At 37.8% G+C, this 17638-nt stretch overlaps 2 protein-coding genes across 7 annotated transcripts in view; one reads left to right on the forward strand and one right to left on the reverse strand.

Moving 5' to 3' along the window:
* Positions 1 to 356: 356 nt before the first annotated feature.
* Positions 357 to 16226, reverse strand: LOC138049514 (homeobox protein OTX-like). 6 transcript variants are annotated; one of them, XM_068895816.1, is made up of 5 exons: positions 8373 to 8485; positions 7987 to 8179; positions 5043 to 5182; positions 3231 to 3382; positions 357 to 2009 (listed from the first exon to the last, which is right to left on the reverse strand). In XM_068895816.1, exons 3-5 carry the CDS (start codon positions 5143 to 5145, stop codon positions 1575 to 1577), a joined length of 690 nt encoding a protein of 229 aa, XP_068751917.1. In that variant the 5' UTR covers positions 5146 to 5182; positions 7987 to 8179; positions 8373 to 8485; the 3' UTR covers positions 357 to 1574. The 6 variants fall into 6 exon arrangements, with proteins under 6 accessions (XP_068751917.1, XP_068751919.1, XP_068751916.1 ...); XM_068895818.1 differs by having other exon boundaries at positions 8338 to 8428; XM_068895815.1 differs by lacking the exons at positions 7987 to 8179; positions 8373 to 8485 and adding an exon at positions 16007 to 16226.
* Positions 9683 to 17638, forward strand: part of LOC138049511 (homeobox protein OTX1 B-like) — a 62011-nt gene continuing 54055 nt past the window's right edge. Inside the window, exon 1 of the mRNA XM_068895806.1 lies at positions 9683 to 9741. Coding sequence (XP_068751907.1) covers positions 9698 to 9741 — 44 coding nt within the window. The 5' untranslated portion in view covers positions 9683 to 9697. The remainder of the gene's footprint in view (positions 9742 to 17638) is intronic.

Raw genomic sequence — 17638 nt, forward strand, 5'->3', positions numbered from 1 at the left:
TCCTCGGGCTGTATGTTGTCGGTTAAATCCGGGCTCAGGTTGAATTGGTGATTCTCGTTTTACCAACAGTGGGTTGAATATGCACTCTACCAAGGCAACTCCCCATAAAGGATTGGAAACACCTAAACCTTCTCTCAAGCTGTGTCTTAAGCATCTTAACACATCTTCTTAATGTTTCCTATCCATGATCTTATCGGTTTCTGTATTTATACACTTATCCAATCAGGCTGAACATTACAACATACCTTATTGGTATTAATTTTCGTGTCGCTTTAGTTTCGCAATTTTCGCGATTTAAAAGAAATCGCGAACTTAAAGCGACGCGAAAAAAATGGAAGAAAGAAAGTGGCAATGTATTTGTTTAGTTCTGATTTTATTAACATATTAAAACTGCTTAGCTGAACATGGCGCACTTCTTCGACATGGAACTGATAATATATTCATTAAAGCAATCGTTACATAATATGATAGCTATACATGAAAGCTAGGTGTTATTATTCTGTACAGGAGAGGAGGAAAAATATATATATTCTTGATTAAGAAGCCCCACCCCCACCCCTAACTATTTTAACCAGGTCTTTCTATGCAAATGATATAGGAAACAAAATATGATGGACAACGGATAAAAATAATGAGTTTCGTCATATTCTATTTCCTTGTTAATTAATATCAGCAGTATCGAGAAGTTGTCTCATGTGTGTGTCCTCCAATGAAACCACGGTACCTTCCTCTGCATTCTCGAAGCACACAATATCACTGTTCTAATTTGTGTTTGTTCTTTTGTCCAGATTTTAGAAACATTAAAAAAGGACTAATAACAGCAAATTTTTTGATCATTTTCTAAGCTATTATTTTCTTTTTAAGCGGAACAACGTAATGTCGCCTGGAGATGAAAACACCTTTTCAAAGAGCGGATGCTCATCTATGAATGACCATGAAGCGGTCTAAACGTGAAGCCGGCAAGACTGATTTCTTATGACAGGAGTTAGGTATGTCCAGCGCCCTGTCATCTTCTAGCATTTTAGCATTCTTCGAAGCACAGGTTTGGTTTTTCTATGGTATGGTATGCCAAGGGGACAATTTGTTCGTTAGCAGTATACTGTGATGCAAACATTGAAACGATCTTAACGATGATTTATGACCCTGAATATCGGAGTCAAAGGTGAAGGAACTCTCGTGGGCACAGTTTACGTAAAGGACCCACGAAGAGTTGTAACAAAACGTTAAGAGAATCGGTTCTTGACGTATTTAAAAACTGGAAAACGAGCATTAAAGTTGAAGGACCGTGTTGCTTCATTTGTGTCGGTATGCAGCATTTTCACGAAACGTCTTTGCGACCATGTTGGTGTCTCTCTTCAAAACAACGTCGGTCATGTTGTTTTAACATTTACGAGAAGAACAATCTCATTTCGTTCTTTTAAGTGCAACATCAGTTAAAAACGTTGCCGCTGATGACGTTGCTGAAAACACTCTGTACTAGAGTTTTTATAATATTCTGGTAGAGAAGTCGTATCATTTCTTAGAATGTTTGCATAATTCCTGTAAATGTTTAGAAAGTAAGTCTTTTTCAAGTTCTAACACATTAAGGGAGAAGACTCTAGTCTGTTTCGGTGTATCTCACTGGGTATTGCACCGCCATTGGCCATGTAAGGAAAATATTGATCGTGATTTCCATTGAAATGCGGCTGAGACGAAGGAGCTGTAAAACTTGGGGGCGAGAAGGGATTGATGCTACCACTACCATTGATCATTTTTTGATAGCTGGCCTGTCTTTGGAGGTGTGCCATGTCCTGGAGGTTATGCTTGTTGTGCCAAGGTGTGCCGGGACCAAAGGAGAAGTTGTTGAACTGTTGTGGAGGCACTTGAACCGATGGCGTCGTTTGATCGCGAGCCTGCTGTAAGGGCGGTGAAGGCGATTTGCTTTTCACTGCGGTCTTGGGTTTGCTTTGCGAACCTTGCTGTTGCTTGGTTTGTTGTCGAAACTTGGCTCGTCGGTTTTTAAACCATACCTAGACAACGAGAAAAAAAATGAGGGCGAATGGTTGAATGCGTAATTTAGATTTGATGTGCAAGAATGAGATGTCGACATTACGAACTACATACAAATGTGCTTGAATGATTGACTGATATATTTAGAAAAGGAAGTGTGCTCCAAAGGGTAATCTATTTAGCCGGAAATCATTATCTAAGAATAGAGAAAACAAGACATTTACGATGTCTTTTGTGGCTTTGTGGTACGGGAATTGGCATGTACTGCGCCAATTAAACGCCTCTTTATTTTTTTCCAAATTTTAAAATGCTTTGCACAGAAAGATATGAAAATTGACAGTAGGAATGCAAGAATTAGTGATGCGATGATTATAGGTACTGCAAAGAAAAGGACAAGAAACCATCGCGTGAGCTAAAGTTAACTCACTGCCGCCCACCACTTGAAAGCCTGGCTATAATTTCAAGCAGGGATGCATCACCTCACGATAGCAAATGTCCTTGTTTTCCGCGATTTTTTAGCTGATATCCAATTTGTAAATCGTATTGTACCCTTCACACACTTTTTCTCGACTGAATTGCTTCATTATCAAGTAAAAAGGACGTTTTCATTTTAAAGTTTTTCCCCACTGCAGGTTTCGTGCAGATTATCTCGCACGTGTTCAAATGTCACCACATTGCAGACGGCCCCCATATGTCGCGCGTCTTTGCGGGTGTCCAATCATGAGATAAACATTCTTTGCAGTAAACAGAAATCTGTGGCATTAATAACAATGTAATTTGCGGATAATTAACTGCTTACAACACACAATCCTTAACAACCAGGTTACGCCTCTTTACCAACAAATCAAAGCGTTTTGTGGCAGATCTATCATCTTCGTTAAACGATAATTGTTCCCGTGCGCGATGCAATGCAAAGCATGTCCGTAAATAGCCAGTTGAAAATTTGGAATTTCACCAAGAGGCTTCATCAACAATTACCACAAACGCATTTTGACAATTTTCTCTATGAAAGAAAGAAAATCTCGTAATCAGACGGTATTTAGATACATATATTTTGGAGAATATTTGACTTTTCGAATTGGTAAGACAACATCAACATTTTCGGGAATCCGGATCTTAAGCAGACCTAGATCGGCTACGCCGCTGAAGTGATTATTAAAGATTGACTTAAAAAGTATTCCGTATAGCAACATTTATAGAGATGAATAGAGATATATATATGTTTAATGCGCCACACTTACTTGCACTCTGCTTTCTGGCAGATTAATTTTCATAGCGACTTCCTCTCTCATGAAGATGTCAGGATATTTAGTTTTGGCAAACAGCTCGTCCAGAATTTCCAGCTGTGCTTTGGTGAAAGTTGTTCGCTCCCGGCGCTGTTTCCTTGGGGGACCTTGCCGAAGGGATAAAAAGATTTGTCGATTAATTGGGACAATTAACAGCCTGTCGGAGTTCGCCATGAACTCCCCTCGGTCATTATTACAAATAAATTAAGCAATATCCAACTTTAAGTTTTTTTTAACTCGTAGGACCCTATTATTCAAGCTCTTCGGCTAATTTACTTAAATCACTCTCTAACAAAGCTCGCTATACGATGCAAGACTTCTTCCCTTTGAATACGGCTTCCGAGTTGAGGAGATTAATTCTTTAGTTCAAACATTTACAGAAACTAATTAGACGATCGATGTATTGGAAAGATAAAATGTACCTTCCATAAATCTTGCAGCCGTTAAACACTGGGGACAGCCTACGCAGGGAAAATACCCTGCCCATCCCAACGCCATGAATTCGAACTACACGATTTTTTTTTGCTTTAGAAATGGTTTGCGTTCTCCCTTTACCCGCTTAATGAAACAAACTCTAAAGGTGGAACTAAATTTATCAGTTTTCTTGCAGATAATCCAAAGACCAATTAAGAAAATCTCGAACCACCTGCTGCGCGACCAACGAATCATCATACGACTTTTCTGACATGATTGAAATTAATACACCGCAAACGGAAAAAAAACGAAGTCAGTGATCTAAATCAAAGGCATTGAGATTGGGATCTTTTGTGACATCTCTGGGTAGGCCAAGATATGGTTAAAATGCAAAGCAGTCTATCCAAGCACGAGGAACGTTTTTGAAGTCTTTACCTAAACTCAGTTTTAAAATGTGGGAAGTTTGGCGTGTCATCCAATTTTACTTCACATTAATTGGCTTTGAAATAAATGCTATTTAAAGCAGAGAACAAGTGCAAGAATAAACCGTGCTGGAAACCTAAAAGGTCTGCTCGAACTATCCAGAAAGGCTGAATTATTTGAAATTGCATGACATGTTAATTTCGACAAAAAATAATAACCCTACGCTGAGAGAAACGATTTCGAACGGAGGAGTTTTGTGGAGTACATGTAAAGCGAAAACAGAAGTGTCGTCTGATTTAAAGAAAGGTTTAAACTTAGTATTCCTGCTTTTACGAGAGCTTGAGGCTAACAGTGCTGAACTGATCGTTTCATGATTTTCGTATTCAATGTGATTATCTCATAATCAGTTTAACTCAACCGTTGGATTATTGGCATGCAGCAATGCAGATTGGTACACTCTTAAGAGAATAGTGTAAAATACTTTAAACATCAAAATAATCTCGTTGTTGATTCGAGTTCGGGTAGACTTGTGTATCAGAGCTATTAAATTGAGCTGGGAAAAGCCTTAGGGGAAATGTACTTGTAAGTATTTAACGTTCTTTCCCCATTGTAGAAATCACTTGTTTGGCCTGTAATTTCTTTGCGTATTGAGGTTGCATGGCGCAAGCAAATCAAATTCCAGGATTGAGCCCATTAAAGCTTCATAATCGCTTAGTCGTCGACGGCTGGCGCATGCAGCCCCTTGGACACATGTACATGTATTTGGCGATAGAGACTACTGAAAAAAATCCAATCTTCGTGAACGAGGATAGTCACAAAACGTCTGGTCCTAAATCCTCTTAGCCACAAATAAGAAAGATTAACTGGATTAAGGGTAGAAATAACGACAACTGGACACGCAAGCAATGATCAGGCTTCATAAGTTCTCACCGTAGATCTGTGTCTCAGGATTGTAGAAATCCATGCTGGGAGGATGGTTGTAGTTGAATCCATTCATTGCACAAGGAGGCAGTCGTCCAAAAATCCCATTCATGTTTGATTGTTTTTTCTCTTCACTGGCAGAATCTAACCTAGTAAATGAAAAACAATGACTTTTGGCCACATGATCTATGATTTTAAGAATCACATGTCACATTGGGGATTATTGTCAGTTTGAAAAGATGACACCAATGAGCCTTAAGATTTCATATGCTGACAACAAAGTGTCAAGACGCCTCTATAATGGTATTATCTTTCCTAAGACCTCTTATGCGAGCTTTATCGACTTGATGATGAGCGAAAAAAATTCATGACCGATCACGCAAATTTCTTTTTGCTTTTACATCTGAAAACTGTCTTTGAGGGCATCAGCTGGCATCCCTATACCCCTCCAAAAGTTAAATTATGTTCAACAATGTTTGTTGAAGTCAGAAAAAAGACAATGTTGTTGAAGTCAGAAAAAAGACAATGTGCTTTTCCTTCGTAATAATGCTTCCAACCAAGTAGTTCAGTATCTTAACCCCTTTTTGGGAGAAATGCAATTGTATTCTTTCCAGGGTTTGTGAAATGATATAAAATCCCAGTTGTTTCACAGTTCTTTTTTCTGCTGCTTAAAATTAAAATTTGTAGACCAAGGAAACATCACGCAGAAAAAAAAAAAACGAATAAAAAACAATTGAGATGTAATTCATGTATTGGTGACAGGAATAATTACAACGGAAAAGAGCAAAAAAGAGAGTGGAGAATGTACTGTCCATAAGAAAAGCGCCTTTACCCACACTCCAGTTTGTTAGTTGTCTAGAATACCAGGAAAACGTTTTTTGACTACAGTGCCGAATCACTAGACATGCTCCAATGTTGGACGGTGTATGACTGTATTAAAAGCTATTAAAGCCTGGGCCGCTGGATATGATAACAAAGAAACTAAAAACAAGTAAACATTTAATGAATTCAACCCCCACTAAAAGATTCTAAAACTGAAACTGAAATATAGCTTTTTTACGTTCTTCAAGATAATTGGCATTTCTCAGTCGAAATGATAGCTCATTCCAGAGATTTACTATAGCTCTAAATGAATAAGATTTATATGTCTTCGTTCACCATTTGCATTGGCCCTGATACCAGTTTTTATATTTGAATTTTACGAGGCCTTCTAGGATAAGTTTTAGTGCAGGTCGCGGAAAGTAATTTCAATGAGAATGAAAGATAGCATTAGCAAGGAACTAAATATTTATTCGAGCTTTTACTATCATAACCTCTGATGCACCTATCTGCAAATACTGAATAATTAGTATGAATTCCGTGTCAAAAGCAAGTAATCATAGCGACAGGTTTTCAAAGCTGACGCACCTTTGAGATTGAAAAACAAGACTACTTATATGTGGGCTACGTAAGTGCTTTTTAAGAGAAGATTATGAAAAGAACCGCTTAGAAAGAGAAGACACTTAATTGTTTTACTGTTAAAAAATAAGGGAAAGAAATGTATTTGTAGCCACCTGAATTTTTCAGGTGTCTGTAGATGGTTTGCAACCAATCTCGTGATGCACAGATATTAATGCTGCAATGTACAATTGATGGTGGATGAACAAAAGGAGCTAATGTGACATCTTTTTCTTTCGTCCACCATTATGGCGGCGGACGAGGTAGCGTGAAAACCACCCTGCTGCGAGGATCATTTCTCTCTTTCGTTTAAAGAATAAATCGTGGCTAAACAAACAAAGTGTTTGGGAAATTTTGCTGGGGCTTTAGCGAATGTGTCGCTGGAAGTTGAATCCTTTGCAAATTCCAGAAGATACTATGCTACTTTTTTGTTAAGGAATTAAACGTCGTAGGTTGCGTGACTGGGAACGATCTCTAGATCACAGAATACCCTTGCTAAAATTTATCCTTTTCCGCGTAACTTGATGAAAAGGGCATGATAAGACGTTTCGTGGTAAGAACATTTTGCTTCTCCAGTACTGTCGAGTTGCCAAAGGAAAAGCTCGTTCTTAATTTGCAACTATTTCCAGGTCAATGGTACACCTAATTTTTGTGATTGTTTTGTTCTGTTGACGCATTTCCATAAACTCAGGAAGGAAAGAGTCCACTCCAACACGTATTCGAGGTGCAAATTTATTTTTGTGATCTAACTGAAAAAGAGAAAAACACTTTTCTGAACGCAAGTCTTGTTTTTGCTTACTTAAGGCCTTGATAGTCTAACTTGAAGCTTGAAAATGAGTTGGCCCAATAAATAAATAAATAAATAAATAATAATTCAAACAAACTGTCAATCGTGTCCGGCGATTGGACGAGGTGGGATTTGTTTTATGAGTTGTTGATTTGCGGTCAACCTATTGCGCGTGTGATGTGCCTCAATACGTGAGATTTACAACTGATAACACAGGCTTACGTCATCAAAGTTATTTCAAACAATGCATCTCGCACGTAACGGAGAAAATTACTTCACTCAAAAAACTGTAAATGTACATTAATATCATCAACTAATGAAGAACGAATGTCATCTCTAAAATGAGCTTGGACCTTTCAGTCCGCAATTGGCAAGGAATTAATTTCAGCAAGTGTTGAGAGTAAAGGCCTCTCTCTCATCGATAGAATAATGACATTAATACGATTTTTTGAAAGAGCTCAACTAAGGCAACTTAATACAAGGTCAAAGTGAAAAAGGAAAATCAGGGTTAAATCTATGAAATATGAAAGCAAAAGGTTGTCAAAATCAGAACAAAATATCGATGGTCAAATTCAGTTGCAGACATGGTGTTTTTTTTTTAGCACTGTTCGGATGCAAACCAATCCCAGAAATTTTTATATTAAGTAAACGGGATGGGAGATACTTATCTTGAAATGAATTTCAGATTATTTCAATCAGTTTGTATTTTGAGGCTTCACGCTCACGTACCTTAATATAAGGTAATCCCAAGTCGATATTTCTTGTTAATATTCTTTCCGCCGCCTGACCTCCACTTTCTGAGCCTTCGCTGCTCAGCGTCTTTGCATTAAATGGCACCAGAACCCGTGCATGTTAAGATCCCATCGGAATGCGATAGAATTCATTGCGTCACAACAGCCAAATCCGGGAAGTTCAACCTACGCTAAATCGGGAACCGAACAACTTGTTTTGGACACATAACAACAGATGGATTTAAAAGGCTAATACGTGTCAACTAGAACTTCAAAATTAAGCACTATTTTTGTGGCTCTAAAATTGACAATTTAACTTCACAAGGTCCGGGGTACAGACTTTTTTTACCTTTGTGATAATACGTGTCAAAATGACTCAGTTACCTTGAAACTGCCTTGATGGAACTTAAACTCTTTAGTGCAAGAGAAAGTACTTGAATAGAATGTTTTCTGATACATTCAGTTTGCCATTGTCATTGTCCATCCAACATACCCCACGTGTACTGCGCATGGATGAAGTATGACCGAAACATAACCTTTGTGTCATATCTGTCAAAAAATGCTACAGCGAGATAAAACATGTGTAGTGAAAGCAGTCAAATAACAAAACCCGCAAATTGATTTTATGAATGATTTTCAAAAACGGTTGACCTTGAAGTTATTGCTTAAAAAGGATTTTACTCATATAAATTAAGCTGGAACTAAAGCGATTTAACTTCTCTTCGATGTGTTTTACACAATGACAATGAAAAAAAAAAATTATAAATTGTAAAGGAATTAGGAAGTTCTGAAGGTAGTGCCATCACATCTTAGGCAAATTATGCCACCTAGTATATTCAGTACCCCTGGCGAGTTAAAACAAGAATGTTGTTGTTATTGTCGTTGTATAAGTGTAGGCACGCTTCAGTCTTGCGCTCAAGTCTGTTTGCCGCCCTAGAAGCCTTGATAAGGTCCGAAAAAATTATGAAGCTTATAGGATTTGACGTTTACCTTGTTTAAGCTGAAAATGACATCCAAAACTACTCGCGGTTGTTCCAATTAAACTAGCATAAGGGTATGAGGGTGTATGATAGTCTCAAGTCACTTAACTTGTAAACATCCATCCGTATCTCGAGCCACTCTTTTGAAATATAATTTTCCATTTCTTTGTTTTGGTTCCTTAATCTTCTAAAAGAACCTTGACCAGTGCAGACAACATTATTCCAAATCTATTGTGCTTCACAAACCGGAAAGTAAAATCTTATAAAGCTTACTTAAATTTGAAGATATTCTTAGTCAAGAGTTATTACCCGGTGTCCGACGAGATTCCTTGTTCAGTTCAGGCAGTCTATCTATTGCCCAGGAATTCGAAGATAAGTTTACAGTCAAGAGTTAATTGGAGTCAGACAAATTTCGAAATTTAGTTCAGGCAGTCTGTCTACTGCACAGGAAGTTAGGAGTTTTAACTCTAACCAGCTTTTTGGTGAGATAATTAATTGGTCCTTCTGACGGTTAGCATACCACACCTATGTTAAGCGAATTATCTTTAAAATGTCATGGTTTACACTTATATCTCTCGCGCCTGCATTTTCCGCATTATCTTTAAGAAGACAGCATTCTTTTTGGCAATGTCAAACGCTAGAAAAAACTTAAAGACATTAAAAGAAGACAAAGCATGGCGCATTGGTTATTAGCAATGTTCGAAGATAAGATAACGGAACATCCGGGACATGACTACAACGCGCTCATCTGATTGGCTAAAATCAAGTTTTAGGTATGCCCCTCAGTTTTCATTCAAAAGACACGCAAAAGTTAAAAGATTTTGAAATAAGCAGTTATTTGTTGAAATATGTATAGCAGGGATAGAAAGGGCGAATGTAAAGTGTAATTGAACTTAGAAAAGAAAGAAAGAAAGGGTGAGAAGAGGTATCCGAACGCGTATCAAAGCTCTGATTAACCGGCGAAGTGTGCCACAGGGTCTTTCAAAGGTTATGGGTGTATGTGAATGGGTGCTCCGTGTTGTCTTAAAAAGATTGAAATTAAAAACAAGATTAGCATTTACTGGACGGCGGCTGGCTCAGAACTCCAACAAAATGAGCGAGAAAGTGCGATTTAAGGCGATTCCATTAGGAAGATTATGCATGAAAGTAGAAACAAGAGTTAAATTCACTAAAATTTAAACTGAACAATGCGTGCTGTTGTCTGAATACATTGTTTGTTCAAATCAAAAAGCATAGAGCAGATTTTGTCGTTGGAATATATTTCGTGCATTCTGAAGTTTTTTTAATGTGTTATGTAATGCCGAGTTCAAGTGGGTTTGAACTAACAGGGTAATTTATAACGCAGAGCTTGAAGGTGTAAATAGCTCACATAGTTTACTTCCGTGCTTCTAAATTCTCCTTTTGAAGTATTTTAAGTGGAAAATGACCAAAACTTGCATGGTTATCATGGCAGCACTGTAACAACTTGAGTTCGCTTTCATCAAAATGTTTTACCTCAACTGACCAACTCACCCAATAACAGAACAAAAATAAGAATCCACCTTATCCAATTAGTTATTTTTGAATGTCTTTTGTCTTAGCCAAACAACAGATCTCCCATACCAAAAGGTAAAATAGTTGTACGCTAATTTCTTGGAATTTGTACGATCTCTTCTTGAGACTAGATTGTATCATTGTTGTTGAATATTACTTCGGAATCTTGTATTTTGAAATTTCTTGCTGCTTGGGTTGGTTAACTGTTGTGTTAAGAGCTGTACTATTCCAGCCATTTTGTTATGATAAAACTGTGAAAGGAATGTAGTGCGCTATATTAAGCAGCTCAAGGACCAGCGTTTCTCACATTAGTCCAGTGCACAGATAAGTAGGTTTTGCATCATAAACAGTCACGACGTGGGGCTCTTGACAGTCTAAGCAAGGAGTATTGAGCATGGCAATGCAGCGACAAGCATCACAACAATGAAAGCTCTGTTACTCAGTCTTACTCAGTTTAGAAGCGTTAACTCTATTCGGCCCACTGGTAATTTTCGCAAAATTCGACCAATTACATAGTCCTTCAAGGCAAACAAAAAGGAAGCAAACAAAAAAACAAAAGCCGAGTAAATTTAACTCCCCAAACGAGTAAACTTGTGCATCCATACTAACCTACATGCAGTAGTGAGTAAATTGTAGGAGTAATGCGGAGTACTCAAAGTATGAGTTCATAACTCCTGGGTGAATAAAATTACCTTAAAACAAATGAGCTAAGAAAGAATGAATAACTTCAAGTTAGGGTTTTCCATCACTGAAGAGAACTGTATTCCTACGGACTCTTTATTATAAATACACTGATCAGTTGACTACAGTAGTAAGAGATTGAGTGAAGCACACACTTCATTTTAAGTCAACTTATAAAGACTACTCTCGTATTGCATATTATTCTTTCTCAAGAACAAATTCAAGCAGATGTTCCAACAGTTTCACAAACCCATGCTTTTAAAGAGCACAACTTTTAAAACATTTATGCTCCCATATCGTGCATGACCACCCTATGAAAACCACCCTTTATGCGAGAGTACTAACAACTGGTTGAAGAATAACGAAAAATCTAACGCTTAATAATTTTTTAAAAGCTGTTTAACTGAATTTTGACGCCTTTGGATTTTACGTGTTGAAGTGTTAAGAGGGTCAGGCATGTCCAATAGAGAAAATAATTTAAGTTACTTTAAGTCCTTTTTTGTTTCGCTTAGTTCATTTCAGAGCCAATGGTGTAGACCTTTGGACGAGGTAGCACAGTTTAACACAGGTTTTTACTCTTCTTGAAGACTCAAGACGGAAAATTGAATTTCGAAACGATGTCATTTTCTTAAATAATTGCAGATTTTAGCTTATTTTCTCATGAAAATAACTAGGTAGTTTTTCATGCCACAAAACGTTTGTCTTTGTTCTGGAAACCTGGGTCTCACTCAGGAACAAATTTCGTTGGCTTTTGGAAATAGTTCAGCACTATTTATATTCGTCGAAAAGAGTGCGTATGGTTCACTATCCTTTCATTGTTAACTATTGAAGAGGGTATGACAGTTCCTCTTTATGTGGGTTTATACGGCTGAGATGCTCACTCTTGGCAAAATACATGTTATTGGGGAATGAAATAGTTCAAACTAGTGTGTAATCAGAGAACGTCCCAACAACTTTGTAACTTTTGTCGAAATGCATATTGTTAATGTACATATATATCGAATAGTGCCGGCCTGAGTTTGACTGAACTTGACTCTGTGGTGCGTTTGTTCGCAGGTTTGAATATATTGCGACCTTTGGTTTTTCATTTTCCAAGCATTAAGCGTTCTTTAAGAAAGAGTAGCAATGTATAATCATCCTAACAGAAATGAGATGGTAATCTCTTTATTGATCCTCGAAGCTCACGAAGGGCTGAATATTGTAAGCCTCGATGCTCACCAAGAGCAGCAGATTTCAACCTGAAATTTGTCTCGGAACTAGTGGAGATTACAAAAACTGCATGGTGTCTCTAAAGACAATCTAAACTTCTCGATAGCTGGATGTTTTAACTCGGATGATGATTTCAATTCATCGGTTTGAAACTCTTTGTCAAAAGGTATTCATCAATTCAATCTTCGTAAAAGTCACACAAGGAATTTTGGCAAGTTTTCTAGTGTTGGGCAACCGGCCCTTCCGACGGTTTTTGCCCGGAAATTTCCAAGGTAGGCCCTTAAAAAGAGCCAAAAACAAAATTGGCCGAGAAAGCAGTTATACCCCACGCCTGTTTGTGGTTTACTAAGCTTCACTGTCTTACAAGGGATCGGAAGAGCCGACTAAAACATCTCCGAGAACTTAGCACAACCCTTAAATTTAAGTGTTTTTACCGGTGTCCTAAAGTGAATTAATCTAGTTAACAATTGAGGTGGAGAGTCAGAGCATTACACCTTTGAATGCACCAAACAATTTAAAATAATTCATAAACATTGGCTGCTGACGACATAAATGTAGGTTATTGACTACTGCTTCCAATTAGTAATTCCTGTAGCATGGAGAATTTAAGCCTTCAAAGTGAAAATTAAATTATCAAGATTTACAAACGCATTCCTTTCTTTCCTTATGGGCATCGCTTTCTACTCGGGAAATTATTATTTTTTTAAATTTGGGTTAAGACTTTTGTCTAGCAGTTCACAAACGCACGAACTTGTGACTGAAGTGACTGTGTAACTGTTAGTTAACTTGGTCATTTGTAGACGTAAAATCTCCCCTGAAAATAGGAATGTTTTGTTGCATTTTTTGTACGATGTAAGAAATTACGAGGTGACGTTTATTGTGACTTATTTCGTATCTCCCAAAAGTTTCTGTTGAGCCAATTCCTTCATCTTATTCTTTCAGCCCAGATCAGAACCTCTTGCCTTAGAAAAACTTGAAGGTAAAAGTTAATCATGGAGAAAATCAATCAATTTGCATTGAAGAAAATAATTTTAATGTTTTCATTTGCTCCTCAATCTTATCGACCTTGGAGTTGCTTTTTAGTGTTTAATGCCATGCTGAAAAAGTGTCAGGGTTAGTTTTAGTGCCTCACAGCATCTTTTTAGTCTGTTTTTGGTAACAATAGCTTTTTTTTTTACCGGTAAATGCATTATTATACACTGAATACTATGGATCTGATTTTCACAAGTTTCGATGGAAGGTAATGCTTTTTGTGTCAAATACTACAGCTACATTTTCTGAAGGAACAAACTGCGTAAGTTGTTCAGGTTATCTTGGACCTCGCAAAACAACTCGTTTCAACTTAAGTAGAATCAAGCCTGTCAGTCTTTTAAACATACATGTAATACTTCCCGTTGATAAGTGAGCCAATGCAAGGAAAAATAGTTTTAGTATGTTAAGTTCGATAGTTCCCATGCTTGATGTTAGTATGGATATAAATGTCCTCTTTCGTTGTCAAAGGAAGGTGAAACGTTCTGTTTCTCTTTGCGTGCGTGTGGTTACATGTATGATCAACATGTCAATAAGGCAGAGATCCCACATTTGTGAACTTGGTGGGAAAAGTCACGCGTATTTGGTTCAGTATTGTGTAACATCCGTTCCGGGTGTCAGTACCCGAGCAATCGCATGTCTTTATAACAGAAACCAGTGAATGCAGTGCTTAGTTAAAACCACAGGCAAGAATGTCCAGTTTCAACAAAGTTCACATTTTGTACAAAGTAGTTAGGCGAATGTTGTTTATCATGGATTAAGATTTTTATCCTGTTATCAGTAACGAAGCGTGGTTTGCCGTCAGCGTTTAAGTAATTGCAAATTATATCTTTGTTAAAAGGTGTTCCTTTGTCACCATTGTTGTCTCGGCTTTGACATTTTTTAAACAGACATATCAGTATTAGGTTGTAACTGACACGAGTAAGAAAATACCGTATGAAGAAGAGTACACATTTTAGTAGATGTACCCGACTTCAGTATATATACCCCCTTGTAGGTTTAAACAGTGTTCATGACCTGAGCAATATTTTTTGCTTTAATTCGTGGACTTGAGAATTAAAGATCGTTCGAGAGCAGGAAATGGCTTTGCTCAGTGGGTTTGGCGATAGTTGTTTCCAGAAACGCCCCTTCGATTTACACTTCCATTGATGTTCTCTGTTTGTTTTTGATTAATGACTTTTCAAAACTAAGATGTGGCCACATTTATTTCTTTAAACTGACATCGCCATATGCGTTTTAAATTGTTGTCCTTCCACTCTTTCATTTTTACGTTTTACGATGTTGGTCCTTGTAAATGTTCAGGTACATTCCCTTCGATTCTTCTCCCTTTAGTAAAGCCAGATTTAGTCTTAAGAGTAAAGGTTGTCTATGGACCTGCGCATTTACCTGGGCAAAGCACAACATGCGAGACAACAATGGAAAACGTGTCAACACTGCTTCTTGAACTAGTGCAGGGGGTGGAAAAAGCTGTCTTTCCTACCGAACCTAACAGACAGTGAAACTTTTACAGTGTAAAGCTCTTTGTTTTTAGGCATTCATGTTTAATTGTGGTGCTTGAGTGATTTGTCCAGGAAGAAAAGTTACCTGGTTATTTCAAGTGGTTACCTTTTTTTATCAGACCTATAGCATTGAAAGTAGCAATGTCGGTTTTAAGAGAGGACTATAAATTCTTTGAATCGAATCAGATTCAACATGCTCAGTATGGGAGACTTCTCGTTTTGTACACTCTTTGCCTGTTTTTAGGCATGCAAGAAGAATTAAATTGGTAGAATTGCATAGAAGCAAATATTGAAACTGATATGTTCCAGAACCGAAGAAGTTCAAGTGCAGAGTCCAGTATAGAAATTTAAGAAGATTCGCTAATACGACACTCTATAGGCAACGCTGTTGTAAAACGGTACGCGATTTCCCAAAATAATTGTAGACCCCGGTTTACAACAAACATTTTACCTCTATCACTCTCTTGGCTCATCGGTTACGTTTATAATCTTGTGTTTGTTGAGTTATTATTTAGTTTTTCAGTGAATTGGCCTCACCTGCCGACACAAAAGCTAATCAGTTTTGTAGCAATTGCGCCTATTATGCTCGCCTCGTCCGAGACAATTTAAACTCTATGAAAGTCTCTAAAATGTAGCTGGCATCATTGCATATAGAACAAGGATGAAGTGGCCATTTCTCCGCTCTCGCGATCGTGCAGTTTACATAGTACATATTAATTAAGCGAAAGTCTGTTTTCTGTTCCTTTGTTTGGTACAATTTAACCGCCAGATTGTAAATTTGCGATACCCCGGTTGTAGCCAGCCCCATGATTTCAATACGACAGAACGTTTACCCCGGTTTTTCTCGATGGAAAATAATCTTGATGTACGACGGTATTAGTTTGTTGTCCACTCTACATTCAAAGCCAGATCGTTTTGGTTCTCGTGGATTTGCTTGTCAAGTAACTACTGAAAAAGCTATCGCTGCATCGACATTCAAACTCAATATACTAGAAATAAAGCCAAGGCTTTCACATAATTGCTTCAGAAAGATAAAGTAATAATAACAATCACAGAGGCCGGAGGGGCGTTCTTTAGCAACTCTTACCTTCAGAGTAACGTTGGAAACTGCTGTCGCTTTGTGTTCCACGCGTGCTTATCTAGTGTTTGGTGCTAATTGTCTTTCTCTTCTGCTTTGGTGGCAGTTTTTTATAAGAATGAGGGCTGCTGTCTGCTTGTTGCTCTTTCGTAATGCTAATAGCAAATCTCTTCCGGAGCAGGATCGTTTTCAGCCTCCAGTAGAGCATTGTGGTACATCGCGGTGTGTGATGACTTGAAAATGAACAGAAGCGAACTTGGCAGCTTATGTCTGCATAGTGTCAAAAGTCTTGACCATTTGACTCTGGCCCAAGTGTCTCAGCACATTCATATGTGGCCCTTGCCGTTCTTTACTTTTTAATGGAAAGCCTTGTTCAATGGTAGACAACGGGTCTTGCAAATCTTCCCCCCTCCAAAGGGAACTCTACAGACCGTGTCTTTTCATTTAGCGGCTGTAAATTACGCTGTGCAGGCAGGCGACCATAGAGCGTCCACACACCGATGTTGCCTTCATAGCTCTTGTTCATTGAATTTCTCCATTTCTGTGGAGAATGGAACAGTGCTGCGCGTGTCCCTTCCTTTTTGCCACTTTGCTTTTTTAAAAAGATTTCCAAAGAAACCATTTTATCACATGGCCAAAGTGTTTAAGTGACCCTCATGGAACGGACTTGTGAATCAACGAAAGCCCTTTCCAAGCGTGTTCCTTTCCTTTTGCTATTTATTAAAGCCTCCTATAATATATATATTTTTTCAACACTTGTATCATATAATCAAGAGAAAACAAAACTGCAGAATGAACAACATTTTTTTATTTTCAAACACAAACGGGGCCGCGTGTTTCGACTGAAGTAAACTATAATCGGTGTAATTTCTCAGTTCCCGTTATCTTCCGGATGATAACAATGAGAAGTGATGAAAAAGTGATAGAATAGTAAGACGATTGTGGGCTGGATAGTCTTATTTCTATTAATATTTCGTCCGTGTGGCTTTGGCAAATCAGTTTCTCTTGGCTATTTATCTTCCCAGGGGATAAAAGGCTTTTCTTAACATCAATTTCCGTTTTATTCCGTTTTATTTATTGCGTAGGTGTAACGATTTATTTCTCTGATTATTGCTGTTGAATGTGCGCTCGATACTTCTCACTTATAGTAAACTTTTGGCAATTTTTTTTAAGGAACAATGCTGCGCTGAAGTAGCAAGATTGGGGATTAATGCGTTAACTGGGGTTTTGAAAAGCAATGGTATAATCACGTGCGGGCGACAAAATATAATATTCTTACCCGGCTTTGTTCGTTGAAATTATTAAAATCCTTCCGTTACAAAAAGGAGACAAACCATGCATTGTAAAATTCCTTGAAAAAATGCCTTGAGAAAAAAATAATTCAAAACTTAATTTACTTTTGGTGGTTACTGTGGAAACTAGACATAATGACTTTTCAAGCAAAGAACAAGATTCGTATCCACCATTTAATTATGCTCGTTTTTTTTTAAGGAAAAGGCTTCTTGCTGATTTGGGAGTTGTCGATTTACCGTTGACGTGTCTCTGACCTGTCTTCAGATAGTTACTGTAGAGAAATGCACGAATATTGAAACAACATTTTTGAGAAAAAAGACCGGTTAATTTCCCTGTCTCGTACGCGAC

This window comes from Montipora capricornis, chromosome 5 (genome assembly GCF_036669925.1).
Source record: "Montipora capricornis isolate CH-2021 chromosome 5, ASM3666992v2, whole genome shotgun sequence".
Taxonomy (NCBI): Eukaryota; Metazoa; Cnidaria; class Anthozoa; order Scleractinia; family Acroporidae; genus Montipora; species Montipora capricornis.